Raw genomic sequence first — 15,107 nt, forward strand, 5'->3', positions numbered from 1 at the left:
TGGAATCAGGAGCGGACTGGCCATTGGGAATTTCCCGACTGGCCCATGAAAAAAATTACACTCTTCAATTTAGTTTTCGGATTTATGTACCATATGTGACACATGGAGCAGAGACGTCAACAAATATATACTTTTGATGTTATATGTTGGGAAATTTCAGAGTGGCTTGTTCACGAACAAATTTTTGGCAATAGGGAGCTCACAAAATATTTACTTGGTTGTGTAATTTTATCCCACAGACCAGCCTCTTAGAACACAAGTCCCCTTTAAACAACAATAAAAAAGAAATAGCAAGTACACAATTATTATGAGGCTTAGACTCAACATAAAAACAATATTAACTTTGAATTATATTTTTGCAGTTCGACCAGAGAATGATAAGATCAATTAAACACAACATAGACAAATAATACTCCAAAAGAAGAACTTACTGAGTACATACCGAGCATTGCGGTGAGGTGTGAGCACCACACCGTCGTTTCGTGTGACATTAATGATGCAGTGCTCGGCTTGGATGGCCATACCACACAGCTGGATGTCTTGTGATTTGGATGAGCCCACACGCGTGTGCTCCTACATATATAGAAAACATCAAATATAGATAATATCAGCAAGTCAGTCCAACAATAAATATTATATGTTGTACCTTTAGGTAGTAGACGAGTAGCTCATTGAGGGCAGGGTCAGCATTCAAATTGACCAGGAAGCACTTGTCATCCACTACTCGGATGCCAGATGACTGCAGGGAAATACCCAAACTCTCCAGCTGCCTCTGACGCTCCTACAAATGAAAATAAGTATGTGTTATTATCAGATCAAATTTTATTTAGCTGAATAAAATCTAGGCATAATTTGCGGTGCAACTAGTGTGTGAGGGTTTGTTACTTGTGCAATAGACTCAGTTTTCCTGAGTTTCTCCTCCCAGGTCACAGTCATCTCCTGGATTAGTTTCTCTGATTCCTCCAGACGATCCTTAAGCTCAGGGGCCTTCATAGACTGAAAGCAACATAATTTGATTTCATTTTAATTTATTTTACTGATTATAATCCATCAAGGGGAAATTAAGATGCATTATATTAGGGCTGTCAAAGTTAAAGCATTAACTAATTAATCACAAAAAAATTATCGCATTAATCATGTATTAACACAGATTAATCACATTATTAGTTTTGACCGCAGATGATCCTTTAGCTAATAGCGAATGGTTACGTTAAAGATATAGCACAGGTTGTGTTTGAGCAATAAACATAACTACATTACACAATTATGTAAATCCTTTAATAAATGTTTTCGTATGACATGCAGAATATTTGTTCATGTCAAACTATCGGGGTCAATTTTTTCCCCATTTTAAATTATGCAAGTAATTAACTGATTTTAAAAAAAGAGGATGGCTGTGTGCAGTGGATCAAAAAATGTCGAAGACGTCCTCATAACAATAAATGTCAAAAGGAATAACACAACAGGTGCTCTTTAAATTTGGCGGGCAAAAAATGTTGATAAAAATACTTTTAATTAAGCGATTAATTGTGATTAATCAAAATTCTAAGATGTGATTTATCTGATTAAAAAATGTAATTGTTTGACAGCTCTACTTTATACACGGACACAATTATTGGTACTGGTATAAAGTAAAATCCTCGTAATTGTGCGAGGTTTCTTGGGTAAGTCTGCTTTCCTCTCACATTTGAAAATCATTGAGCGTCATAAGCTTCTGTCCTTTAGTTTGCATGCTTAATTTTTGCATTTGTTTGTCAAAAAGTCCACAGTACCTCTTCTCAGAAGTTGCCAATATGGGTTTTGGAAAATTCCAACTGGGTGCCATTAATTTTGTCCATATGTGTATATGCTGTGTCAATAACATTTTAGTTGCAAAAAGCTTTCCTTTTACTTAAATAAACCAAACAGCATATAAAAACCTCAGCCTCTGTGAGCTGCTCCCTCAGTTTCTCTACTTCCTCTCGCAACTCCCTGATAATTCTGGCATTGGGGTCTTCGTTGACCACAGCGTGGTTGACGATGCTTTTGGCCCGGTCGGCGTAACGCAAGGTGGACAGAGTCTCGTCATAATTGTCTGCTGCTGGGCTGATGGTGGCCACCATGGCTGTGCGGCTGTTTCCCCCCAAACTGTCCTGCAGTTACAGACACCACATCGCCATCAGTTACAACAATTATGAATCAAATATGCTAAAGCAAGATCTTAAACCGCACAAAACTATTTTTCAAACGGAAAAGAAAAAAATTAAAACAAAGAGACACTTCAAAATAAATACGCGTAAAGTATAATCAGTTGTTTTGCGATTTTACTCTTGATACCTTGAGCAGCCAGGTGAGCACTGAGTCCCTGTAGGGAACAAACTTGCTCCTGTTCTTTCCTGCACCCTGATCCGCCAAGGCTGAGATAACCAAACCCAACGTGCTGAGAGATCTACAGGTAGGCAGAAAGAGGGGACTCAGCGGAGAGAAGGGAACAATTTTGGACGAAAATTACATTTAAAATACAACTAACCTTTAGTAAATAAACTTCTTAACACTAAAGCAAATTGATATCAGATAATTCCATCCCATTTACAATATGATTATGTGTGGCACTGTTATTTCAGTTCTCTCACTTGTTGATGTTGCTGCCTTCTTTCAGTCTTTCACCAGCTGCCCCGGTCTTGGCTGCACGCTCACTTCCTGCCAGATCCACCAGACTAAGCTTGCTTACCTTCTCTCCACTTGTCTAAAGTAAATACACAACGGCAGAGGGAATCAAAACAGTTACAGTGTACTGTTAAAATACCGCTTGCTATTCAAACATTTGAAAAAGAAAATCATGTTTATGTACAATACTGGATAATCAGAAATGACAATCTTTATATTCATGGGCAAAAGGAAATGGAGGAAGTGCTAAGTTGATGGCTTTGCTGAGTGTGTGCCTCTCACTTCTGACCGCAAGTCCATTAGGGTGTGAGTGAGGATGATGTTAAACACGGCATGAGATCGGCTGCTCTCTTCATTCATGTTTGTTGAGGCCACTGTGCGAGATTTATTTCCCTCCGACATCAGAGACTCAATGTCCTGCCAGAATCAAGAGAAACAATCATGACTTTTTGGCATGCCTTCAGAGAAAGAGGAAAGCGGATTTGTAAGTTTATTTATCTATATCAAAGCGGTAACCGCTGCTGTACCTTGTAGCTAGCCACAGCCAGACGTGACAACCCATCAACATAAGGTCCCAAAACATTGTGCTCCCTTACCCTCAGCGTTTGCCGGCTTCTACAAATGCAGACGTACAGTTAAAAGGTGCTCTTTCCAAATACACTGTACAATAGAAATCACATACATAGAGCTAGACTAAGTGCAATTTCTGCAGAAATTGCATGGGAATGCTGAAAGCTGAATGCTAATAGCAGAATGCTAAGATGAATTATTATGAAGCAAACTGAAAGATAAATTATGTGAAAATTACAAAGTATTAATAGTGAAATAATCTGACAATGATTAGTATTCAATATTGCATTTGTACTAAAGAGTTGTTGAAGCGGGGTTTGAACAGGTCTTCCGGTGTGGCAGGCAATTGCTCAATCCACTGTTCCAATGCTGTCATAGAAAAATTTGTGACATTGCATATAATTGTAGTGAATACGTCAGTTTATACTGAAAGCTTGTGTTTAATTTTAAATAGAAAATGGAGTAAAAACTTAATGACAAATGACATCAAAAGTAATGGATGTGAAATAATTTGTATTGCATTTGTACTATAGAGTTATCCAAGCAGGGTTTGAAGCCAGGTCTTCCAGCGTGGCAGGAAATTGCTCAAACCACTGTGCCATTGCTGCCGTGCTTTGAGTACTCCCACAATAATAATAAAGGTTAGAAACAACATAAGTTATTTTTATTATGCTTTTCAGCATTCCCACAATAAACTCCACCTTGAGCGGGTGTGGTGTGCCTGTGTATCTCACAGACACACACAGTAAAATATTAAGAAAACAGACAGGTACCAAAAACAACAATCAACTGTCTTTATAAAACAATTTAGTGTACATGTACTGTACACAAGTCACTGGTTTTTCTCACCCTTTAGGGTCAAGCAGGTCTCGGACTTTCTCATTATAAATCTCCATGTAGGAGACTTCCACAGTGAAGCTCTCCCCCTCTCGGGCCTCCTTCATGGTCCTGGAGAACAGGGAGCTGCAGAGGCGAGGGATCAGACCAGGCTGCTCTGCTGAGCCCATCATGGTGTAAGACTTTCCGGAGCCTGAACATGCACAGTTAGTGTCACAATCCACATCTGGAGTGTAAGTTACTATATCAATCAAATAAATGTTCCGTACTCGATATTTCCGCCATTTTATTTTGACATTAGTTAAATGTACTATACACTTTTATAAACTACTGTATAGTTGCCTGCAAAGTAAATTCTGAAGATACGTTTAACGGCTGTTCTAGTCATGCGTATACAGTAATATGTGCAGTATGAAAAGCGTAATATGGTGGAGAGCTAGAGAAAGGCATTTAATTTTTGCCATTTTAAGGCACTCTCAGATGTATTTAGACACCAGAATTGCTGCTTCTGTGTGCCCAGTGAAGCAGTGTTTTGCAATCTTTGCTGTGCTCAAGCATGCTTGACAAGTACCACTTGTAATGTTTGACTAATGTCCATGCTCCAGACTGACTGAAAATAGCCCTCCATGTTGTGTCATATTATGATGTGATGATTTACATAAAAGTGTTTGGGTATGGATGAGTGCAGCACTATGGGCTTGGTTTACTGAATGGCAAATGTGGAAAGTGATCTAAACTAACTGGGTGCACCAATAATTGTAACTGCCAAAAGTGCAAAAGTGTCGTGCGGTTCACTTTCTGAGTTCTGGGAGGAGTGTACGCAAACAGATGAAATTAGCACACACATTGTTATTTATAAAATCTGAGACAAATTGTTTTGCATCTTGAAATACTGGCGGCAAGGATATCTTTTCCGTTGTAAACATCTTTTGCAATTCTTAAGCTTCTGAACTAAGTGCAGACATGGAGCCAATCACAAGAAGGAGTCATGCCATTACCAATGACAAAACTCCTTTCAACTCCACATTTCCTTGCGTTTGGTACGTTTCAGTCTATTGTGACAATTGGTGTTGGACTCCCCGAGAACAGTTTTCTGGGTGTGCTGACTAAAGATTTACCCGGTTTTACATAGGATGGGCACATACGGTACACGTTACATATACTCTTCATGTAATTCCTACACACTGTGACTAGCTAACTTTCATTTTTTTTTAAGTATTATTGGCCAAAATCTTTTATAAGATTTCTGGCCTTTTCAAAATTATTGGAGCAAATTATTTTCTATAACTCAATAATATTATACGAACACTTCCAATTGCATCACTTCAAATTTCATTTTGTGCATGCAAATGCCCTCCGAAATCATCCACGGTGAAAACCAGTGCTACCTCATGCACAAAACCTTTTAAACATGGTGGTCTCCCACAGCTTGTATACCTGTTGCTAACTGCGCATGGAATCGTTTGGAGTGAACACCCAATTTAGCGCCTGCTATTCAGTATCTTAGTAAATTGGGCCCAATGAGTGTGGCACAGCTGAGGAAAGGAGAAATGGGCGTACCCGGCATTGTAAGGGACAACTGGCTGAGTCTGAATGCACCCTTTCCACACCACGCATTAAAGGCCAGAAGTGCTATAAAAATAACCTGCAGGAGATACATTACACTCAAGTAAAGCCACTGCCAATGCCAACATAAAAACGGTCCCTGAATCAATTCTAACAGATATCAATTGTGTGAGGTACTTTTTTGGTTCGGGCAACATAAATCCTACATTTTGGCAATTTAGCACATTTTGCATACTCTACATTTTAATGAAATGTATAAAGGGTTGGGGCAAAGATAAGAAAAATACAATTAAAGCAAATTTTGCAAGAACAAAAATAATCATATTTTTTTGCTCATGGGGTTATATAGTACTTACCTGTTTGCCCATAAGCAAAGATGCAAGCATTGTAACCCATGAAGGCATTGTCTAGCAAACTCTCACCAAGGCACTGGAATACAACTTCTTGACCTGTTAGCACAAATGACACAGGAAAACTTATCTTCTGCATAATTCAAACCTTACCTTTCAGTTCATTTTAAAGGCAATAAGGGGGGAGGTGCACTCAGAACAAAGATTGTGATTTATTTATTTTCCCCAGATAATTATTATTTGTTATCTGAGGATACGAAAGTGGCTGAGAATAGACTCCTCCCTCCCTCCTTTTTTTGCACTTAACGTGTGACTACATCCTAGCACTAAAACAGTCCATTTCTTTCCCTCACTCCATAAATAGTTCAGAGCTCAGCCAACATTCTGTGATGAGATAAGTATAAGAAATGAGTCACCAGGCATACAAGCTAAAAATAGAACAGACTGATAAAAAGCAAACCTGCAAACTTGTCTTTCTGAGATTCATCCATGGACCAGAAACAGTGATCATAGGCAAAAACCTGAGGAAAAACAAGACGTCATAGAAGTGATTAACATTTCCAGAACTACTTCATTCATTGAAAACAAAAGGGGATGGATGTGGTATATTTTTATTTAATACTAACCTTTGGCTGATTCCTGAGGAAAAAGGGAGAAAAAAACTGAAAAGATTAAAACTCAAGTTTAAATTTACTAAACTTAGATCCAACTAACTTGAATACACATACAGTGCATATGTTGCAATGGCAAGAGCACATAAATAAGTATATTATTCTTTTTAAAGCTAGACAAAATAAACACAGTAAAACAAAGCCAGATGCTATTACCATGTTGTTTTATAATATGTGCATGCAAATGTCTTTTATGAATAGTTACAGAAAGTCATTGGTCTTGTTTCAGAAACACTTGCACAAGGTACGTACAATGCAAGCTTTGATAAAGTTGTGGATTAAAGATGCATTGTAGAGTTTAAACTGTTAAAGTTTTTCTAAATCATGCATTATCCACTAATGCCCAGATAAGTACAAAGAGCCCTGACTTTTTGACTGCGACTGCACCTATCAGCTTGTATCTTCACTCCACAGTTTCTTGGGGGTGGGGTGGAGTGGAGTGGTGGAGGGTGGAATCATGCTCATCTCCGCGAATATGTAGTGTTGTGTTAGCAAGCGTACGACACAATTGGGATGGAAACTGGAAAACAAGAAACTGTCTTCGAGCACAGTTGAAACTCAGACTCCAAGAATAAAGATGGCACAACTTGTTAAGTCGCGCTGAGAGCTGGCACATGATTAGTCTTTTAACAGTATCACAATCAATGCTTGTAAATCTGTTAAAATATCAACACAAAATCCATTAAACCTCAGTTTCAGTTTCTGAGCATCGCTCAGTGCTAAAGTGGCCATCTCCAAATGCAAAGGTTGTGGGATCGATCTTCACCTCTGGCGACCATGTCTAAGTGCCCTTGCGCAAGACATTGAACCCTCACTTGCTCCCAGTGAGACCTGGCAGCGCCTTGCATGGTGGCAAATGACCACTGGTGTCTGAATGTGTGTGTGAATGGGTGAATGTGACGCATTGTAAAACGCTTTGAACACCATGTGGTGTAGAAAATGCGATATTAGCTCAGTCCCTTTACGAGGGTTGGACCAATTATCAGCACTGATATTCAGCACTGATATTCAGCACTTAGACAAATATTTACATTTTCAGTTATTTATAAGAGATGCTGTAAAGCTTAGGAACACTCTACACTCTGCAACCCTGTTTTTGTTTGATATTAAATTCAAGTGACATTTTTTTATTTTAGATCTTTTGAAATTTTAGAAAACTTGATTTACTGTAGAAAACCATAGGGATGTATTTACTTGTTTTAAGTTTTCATTTAATTTTTAAGACATGCTGATTACCCTGGGAGCTCACTGAACTTTTTGTAAGAATTTTAAAACGAAATGTCTAAGAATCTAAGATAAATAAAAATAATAATAATAATAAATAAATAAATAAGCTTCACCACTTTGCAAGTCTGAAAAGTTGTTGAATAAACACATGCATCAATAATATATTTGTTAATAGTTGAAGATTTTATCTACCCGTTTAGTGAAAGTGAATATCGGCTCTCTGCTTTCGTAACTATTAATAATCGGTATCGGATCGATTCTGAGAAAAATGATATTGGCATTTGGTCTATCTCTACAATTTACCATTCAAAGTTCAGTATAACACGTAATTGTTTCATGTGTTTAGATTCTTAGCATGAATTAATTAAATTTTGTATCTCCCATACTAGAAGTATGATCAAATGGCAACATATTTTCTGCACACAGCAACATTATAAAAAGGTTATTTTTTTCCAATTTACCATTCATTTTTACTAAACAATGCATTTACACAATTGGAATGTGAGTTACTATGAGAGTCCTAAGATTTATTTTGACAGCCATTATGACTAGCAAATTGCTCCGCACCACTGTGTCCTCTTTCAAAAGCTTCCATATTATACAAACTTGTAGTCAAAAGAAATGTAAAAAGATCGTCTTTTCAAAAGCCATTGCAGTATAACAGCGACTGCCATCACAATTTTAAGACGTGATTATCTAAAATACGAAGCACACTTTTCCAACAGCAGAATTCCAATTTTGATTCTATTAGAATGTGCAAGAGCATCTGACAAATTGGGCGGTGGGTGGTGCACATTAGACACATTTTGAATGCAGTACAGAAAAAAAGCACAAGCCCTAAGCAAGCAGACATATCAATTTAGAGGTTTGAAAAAACAGACTTCTGAAGTAGTCATGACCACGCATCGACTGAAACAAGGCCCTCCCTGTGTGACATTTGCTGGCCCATGAAAGAGCAACATTAAGCCCCTGTACTCTCCTGGGCTGGCAAGGACATTCCTAAGATAACTGGCAGCGAATCCCAGCTCCAAGGAGTCACAAAAGGGGAGGGAGGAAGAAGGTAAGGGTGACTAAACCAAGTGTAGGCCAGTGCTACAATATGACCAACTCAGATTACCCAGATTACTCTAACAGGGCCACTCTGTATGCTGACAACATACTTAAGAGGCACAGCAGCTTCTAAGTTGGGATATACTTTTTGGGCAATTCCAAAAATAATTTTTGGTAATTTCCTGACATTATAGGTTACTTTTTGAACATTCTCTTTTTTGCCTTTTCTATTCAATTCTCTGACATTTTAGGCAATTTCATGGACATTTTATGGCAAATTTCTGCTATTCATTTTCCATTTTGGAAATTTTATGATCACTTTTTGGACATTTTCTTATTTTCTTTTTCTGACATAAGATTGGATTCAGACATGGTTTGGATTATTTAATTCTTCTTCTTTTTTTTAATCTAAGTCATTAATTCATTTGAAGAATATTTTATCTAAAAAATATAAATAAATATGTATAAAAATATTAAATTCTACAAATTTTTTTAGAGGTCCAGAGGGAGCCACAGTAGAGGGGCTAAAGAGCCACATTGTGGCTCCAGAGCCGCAGGCTGCACAACCCTTCTGTAAGTGGCCTCTCAAGTTATGAAAGCAGTAACAAGGCTTCATTAATCTTTACCGTCTAGAGAGGCTCTGACAGAACCTGCTATATTAGTGGCTAGCTGCGGGTACCTAGAGTGCTGTAACATATTAACATCCCCTGAGGCTCACACAGCAATTCAGCTCAAGCTGTCAGGCAGCAAGCTGACAAAGCACAAACCTTGGAAAAGTGGCTAGTCAGTGACTTGCGTTACAACCAAAGCATCTGACTGACACACATTTTGCCAATAATGACAAATTAGGAAGTCCATTCAGTGTTTTGGTTAAAATCGTGCGCTTCCGTTTGTATATGACCTCTTGTGGAAATCTGTCCCTGCATTAAAGAGAGCTGGTAAAACCTGTTTGTAGCATGCCCAAAGGGGAAAAACACGTAGCTGAAGCATGTCAGGGCAGAAGGGACACTCTGACACACCAAAAACGCGTAGCAAGGCTGGCTATGTATACGAGAAGGATCTCTCTTTCAACAAAATGGGCTTTCATAGTGTCCCATCAGCAGGCTTGTTGCTCAAACTAGATAACCTGACTACCTGTCAAAGCCCTGCAGGAATATTTACTTGACTCTGATTCACTGCCAGGCTGACTGCTATCGAGTTTATGTCAGAAAATATACAGTATCCTGACCACTACATTAGCTCTTCTTTTCTTTATTGAGGGTCTTCTTTGCAGTGTACAATATGATTGGATGCTTCCAGAGTAGAGTAAACCAAAACTCTTTGAAGTTAATTGGATCATGCAAGTTGCTTTTTCCCCCTTTCTTCTCACGAGCACGGAGAAGGGGGGACGGAGGGAAAATGAGTGACAGAGGGAGGATAGATGAGAGATACAGTTACAGTTACACGGGTGTGTTTCCATTGTCCTTAAAAAAAAAAAAAATCTGTACACGTGGAGGTGCAAGTCCGTAATAGTTAGCCCTAAGGACAACATGTGTAGCCCACAGGTCTGTTGTAAAAAATAGCTCACTAGTGATGGGACACTGTGACTTGCTAGGAATAATTCAAACAAAAGAAGAATGACTGTTAACATTTATTTATTCATGCTTAATATTTCACACATTTCTTAACTCATTCACTCCCAGCCATTTTCACTGAAGCAACCACCTTCGCTCCCGGCTGTTTTACTGGATTTTATCCACTGTGCTGCTTTTAGCGCACCATAAGCTAAATATTAGAGATGCTTCATATGATGCAGCACAGATGTCTGCATACAACAAAACTTAGCATTACTGTCCTTGTTGATGCAGTATTATTTTTTTTATGCAGCACATTTTGGTGAACTAATTGTATTGTGCAAGTACATATGGGAAGGGGAAGCAATACCACAGAAAAGAGGACAGCTATTTAACATTACTTTGTGGCCAAACACAATGACAATAATTAAGAGCCAAGCCCAAATTAATATTATTAAAAGCTTCATTCTCTCATTCGATGGTCTATTGTGTGAATGATGTCTGTTAATGCACAATTTGCATTATGTGGACTTTAAACCGATTTTGTTTTTACATTAATTCCTAAGCACAGGATCTTTTTTTTATTATTATTATTCTTTTCAAACAAGACTGAGCAGTAGGCGACACACCCTTTGTAAAGAGAAGCATGATCGAGGAAGGACATAAAGGTGGGGGATATGAGTCTCCTCCACCAAACATTGGCTGCTAACCAGACAGGCTGGTTACAGCCTGCTTTGCTGCCAGAGCAAGAGGAATTCCTTTGGCATTAGCAATATATCAACACTTGAGTTGGGTACAATTAACCAATAGGTGTATATTTCAAAACCCAAACATTCTTTTATGAACTGCAGTGTAACAAGATTAGGATCTTATTCACGCAAACAATGTCAATACAGTAATGAAAATGCCTAAGCCCATGTAGTTGGCTCCAAGTGGGTGTCAAGTTATCATATTGCAATAAAACATCTATTTAGTAGAAGAAACAACTAATAACAAATGAAAACAAAACAACAAATCCTCCCCAAAAAAGTAACAAAATTGAAGGCAGAGACATATTTGGGTCGGTGTTGAGCGATCCAAATAAAAATGTTACCTATGTTTTTGTGTGTGTGTGGGGGTGGGGTAAATTATATGTTTATGTGGATGTCCACAGTATCATTATTAATTAAGGTTGCTAAATTAAATGAATTGTTTTTCACTTACCGGGGGTCTCCTTTGCTCAAAGTTGCCATGGCAGGATTCAGTATTGTCTGGTTTCCTTCCATTTCTACCACACATTTTGCCGTCAGGTCTTTTTCTGGAGGGAAGCATACAGTATGGGAAATTTTTAAAACAGCAAAATATACTTTCTTATTCTTTTGCCTGCAACACTGTTTACAACATCAGCTGCCCACTGCACAAGTTCAAAGGTCATCATTACATTCCACAGCAGTCACTACTCTGATTATAGAACAACAGGTGTCAAGTAGGTATCCCTCAGGTATAACCTAGGGATTCAACCTAAATGCTTTGTTAAAGTGTTGCCTTCAAAGGCACAGACAAATCCTGATTGTGCTTGACAATAATCCATCCTCTCCACTTTCACTTGCATGATGGGCAGAGGTTTTATTTAACTTAACTTTATTGAAATAGAAAACAAAATATATTTTTTTAAATAAAACATAAAATACAAATACAAATGAAAAATAACAATAATAATAACAAAAATAATAATAATAATAATAGGGTGTTCTCAGTCCTGTGCTACTTGCACCTCCTCTAAGCTCATGATCCACAAGTGAGTAACGGCAAACTAATGTTATATGCGGCATATCTGGTCATGACACTTTTTTTAAAAACTTTTTTTTTTTATTAAATTTTCTTGAAATCTACTTGGGTGGTGGCCAATTTACTTGGGTGGCCCGCCCAAGTATTAACAAGGTGTGGGAAACACTGATCTATCATTCCCCAGTACTATAGTATCTATGCCTATCAGTGAATAAATGTGTGTGACTTTAAAACAGTGGTGGGGAAACTCGATCCTCAAGGGCCGGCGTCCTGCAGGTTTTGGAGGTTTCCCTGCTGCAACGCAACTGATTCCAATCAACAGGATCGTTAACAAGCTTATGCAGAGCTTGATGATGAGCTGATCATATCAGCTGTGTTGGAGAAGGGAAACATCCAAAACCTGCAGGACTCTGGCCCTCGAGGACCGAGTATGCCCACCCCTGTTTAAAAGGTGGGGCCTGGCCTGTCGAAGGAAGTGGGAATTAAGCGAATAACAGTTTAGAGCGCTGACCTCCACCAAGGATGAAATACTAACTTTGTGCACGTCAAGAGACGTTCACATTTGTGTTTGTCTGTGTGTATGTCTGTCTGTTAATTAGTATTGGATGTGGGAAAAAGGAATTATGAAATAGGAAATGGGAATATGCCAATTCAGCCACATTAACTTACACTTTCTTTGTTTACACGTGAAATTTTGCCAACGCAGACAAAGATAGCCTCGTCTATGTTATTTAAGTTTCAAGTGCTGTTTCTGTAGGCTGTTCTATTACATAATCTAACAATCCAAAGTTTATACTGCTGTTTCTTACTTGGGCCAATGGGTGAGATGGAGCCCATCTCTAAATATAAATTTTTGCCATATTTTATGTGATTAAGTCACTTGATTAAGTTGCTTCTGTGTGGGGTCGTGCAGAGACTTTGATTGGACAAATGAAGTCAAATGTCACTAGTAGTTACGTTGGATTGGTGAAAAAGTCATGTGACACAAGTCTCCCTGATGAACAACCAGATTGCCAGTGCATAATACAAGTAGTGAGTGGAATACAGCTCAATGTAACAAGGTAAAAAGTTAAAGGATTTCTTCTGAACAAAAATACTAAAGTAGAAGTAAAAAGCATATTGCATTAAAACTCCTCAGACAAGTAAAATTTATACAAAAAGTTACTTGGGCAAATATAATAAAGTAAATGTAGGTCATTACTACCCACCCTCGGAGTATTGACAATTCCGAGCTTACGTCATAAGTCAAAATGGCGGTCAACTCAGTGAAAGGAAGCTCTCCGCTCATTGAAAAGCATTGAGCTTTGGATCATTGTAATTTGATTTCTGAGGATTATTTCAAAATGTGATGAAATATCGTTTGATTACTACAACAATGAAATAATATCTGCCTGGTTTGTACGCTACTCACAGGCAAAAGCAACACAATACGCCATTTGTTTTCACCGTGTAAAGGAAGCATTTACATTGCGTTGTATTGGGAAATATTAGAAATGCACGGATGTTCGGAAGTGTCAATATCCAATCTGTCTGTTTGCGATACACTCGCACTGACAGATATCTGAATCCGATACATACTGATAATCAATTAATTTGTATCCATGTTTGGAATTGGCCTGATTCCACTCTCCGTTTAAGATATCAGTTTAAATGTGTTTTAGTCCTATATTGCTAGCATCCGGCTAAAACCACATGTCACAATTTGGTTAATTCTTATTATTTTTTTAAATTTAAGTATCAAAATGATTTTCTGTCATTGATTATGTTAATTGTTGGACAAAACATGCTGATTTTGGGGTCTCCCTAAGAGTGATTATGTTGGAGGTATGAGGGTTCTGCCCATCAGCGATATCCAAAATGTGCTAATTGAGAGCCCAACAAAATAACTGTTACTTGCTGTTTAAATAAGATACAGATCATCTTTAAACACAGGATGTGGTAACCCCCTTCCACATTCTGCACTTGTTTTAATTTCCATTCAAACAGTCATTCTGATAAACCTGATACACCTTTTCAAAAAGAAAGAAAACAAACAAACAAACCTCTTAATGTAAACGAACAAAAGAAAATAGTCTAGAATACCCACTGGAGCTCGACAGACGTACGTCTGTCTAATGGGGCACATAAAATCATAAATGCATAGTGACTGTCTGTGTGACATTTTATCCCACCTCTCCTGCTCATTGGTCGCACACGAACGGCGACCTTAACGTTGGAGTCATTCAGCTTGTTGTCATCCATGGTGCTGCCTGACCTGTGGGACAAAATAGTTAATTTGACACTTCCTGTACAGCCCAAATTATTAACTCCACTGTGCTCAACGGAATTTTCAAAGGGTTTGGCCAACAAGCATGTCTCAGCTATTAAAAAATAAAATAAAAGCGACAAAACACACCCCACGAAAAAAAAACTTGTATCAAATAAAAGCTTCACTTCAATCTTGTGCATACAGACCGTGTGGAAGTGCGCAGTCAACCGACACCCACGTCTCCTTCAGTTAGCCAAGGACGCTAACGAGAGCTGGTTGACAGAAACACAAAACTATTTTAAAATACTGTAGTGAATTTGAACGAAACTGACCCCGCTGTTCAATCAAACCTTTGTTAATATTTGCAGGTGTAACAAAGTCGCTTACGGTGGTCCACGGGGCATTGCGTGGGCTCGTCCACCTGTTGTATTTCCTGAAAGTTCCCGTATAGATTCGTCAAGCCATGTCACCTCGCAGCTCAAGGGATTTACTGCGGTGAGATTTAGCCAGGGAACAAGTTGCCAGTCGGCATCTGATCTGTAAGCCACCTGTTCAAGAGCACGTGAATCACTTCAATACCACTGGATCGGTCCGTATGCTATACAAGTCTGTTTTTTACCTT

General features: G+C 38.4%; 1 protein-coding gene across 10 annotated transcripts in view; it reads right to left on the bottom strand.

The window, feature by feature from the left end:
• Nucleotides 1-15,005, bottom strand: part of LOC144039641 (kinesin-like protein KIF13B) — a 39,738-nt gene extending 24,733 nt beyond the window's left edge. For 5 of the 10 annotated variants that reach the window (XM_077553204.1, XM_077553202.1, XM_077553207.1 and 2 more), the window contains exons 1-16: nt 14,873-15,004; nt 14,692-14,757; nt 14,409-14,491; nt 11,674-11,767; nt 6,596-6,608; nt 6,430-6,490; nt 5,976-6,068; nt 4,066-4,246; nt 3,174-3,261; nt 2,929-3,063; nt 2,613-2,725; nt 2,317-2,428; nt 1,920-2,132; nt 886-996; nt 647-781; nt 443-573 (exon numbers count right to left, since the gene is read on the bottom strand). In XM_077553204.1, coding sequence (XP_077409330.1) covers nt 443-573; nt 647-781; nt 886-996; nt 1,920-2,132; nt 2,317-2,428; nt 2,613-2,725; nt 2,929-3,063; nt 3,174-3,261; nt 4,066-4,246; nt 5,976-6,068; nt 6,430-6,490; nt 6,596-6,608; nt 11,674-11,767; nt 14,409-14,478 — 1,550 coding nt within the window. In that variant the 5' untranslated portion in view covers nt 14,479-14,491; nt 14,692-14,757; nt 14,873-15,004. Of the gene's footprint in view, nt 1-442; nt 574-646; nt 782-885; nt 997-1,919; nt 2,133-2,316; nt 2,429-2,612; nt 2,726-2,928; nt 3,064-3,173; nt 3,262-4,065; nt 4,247-5,613; nt 5,699-5,975; nt 6,069-6,429; nt 6,491-6,595; nt 6,609-11,673; nt 11,768-14,408; nt 14,492-14,691; nt 14,758-14,835 lie in introns of those variants that run through there. The other 5 variants (XM_077553208.1, XM_077553203.1, XM_077553206.1 and 2 more) reach the window with 3 other exon arrangements.
• Between the last annotated feature and the right edge of the window lie 102 nt (nt 15,006-15,107).

This window comes from Vanacampus margaritifer, chromosome 19 (assembly GCF_051991255.1).
Source record: "Vanacampus margaritifer isolate UIUO_Vmar chromosome 19, RoL_Vmar_1.0, whole genome shotgun sequence".
In the NCBI taxonomy this organism is placed as follows: domain Eukaryota; kingdom Metazoa; phylum Chordata; class Actinopteri; order Syngnathiformes; family Syngnathidae; genus Vanacampus; species Vanacampus margaritifer.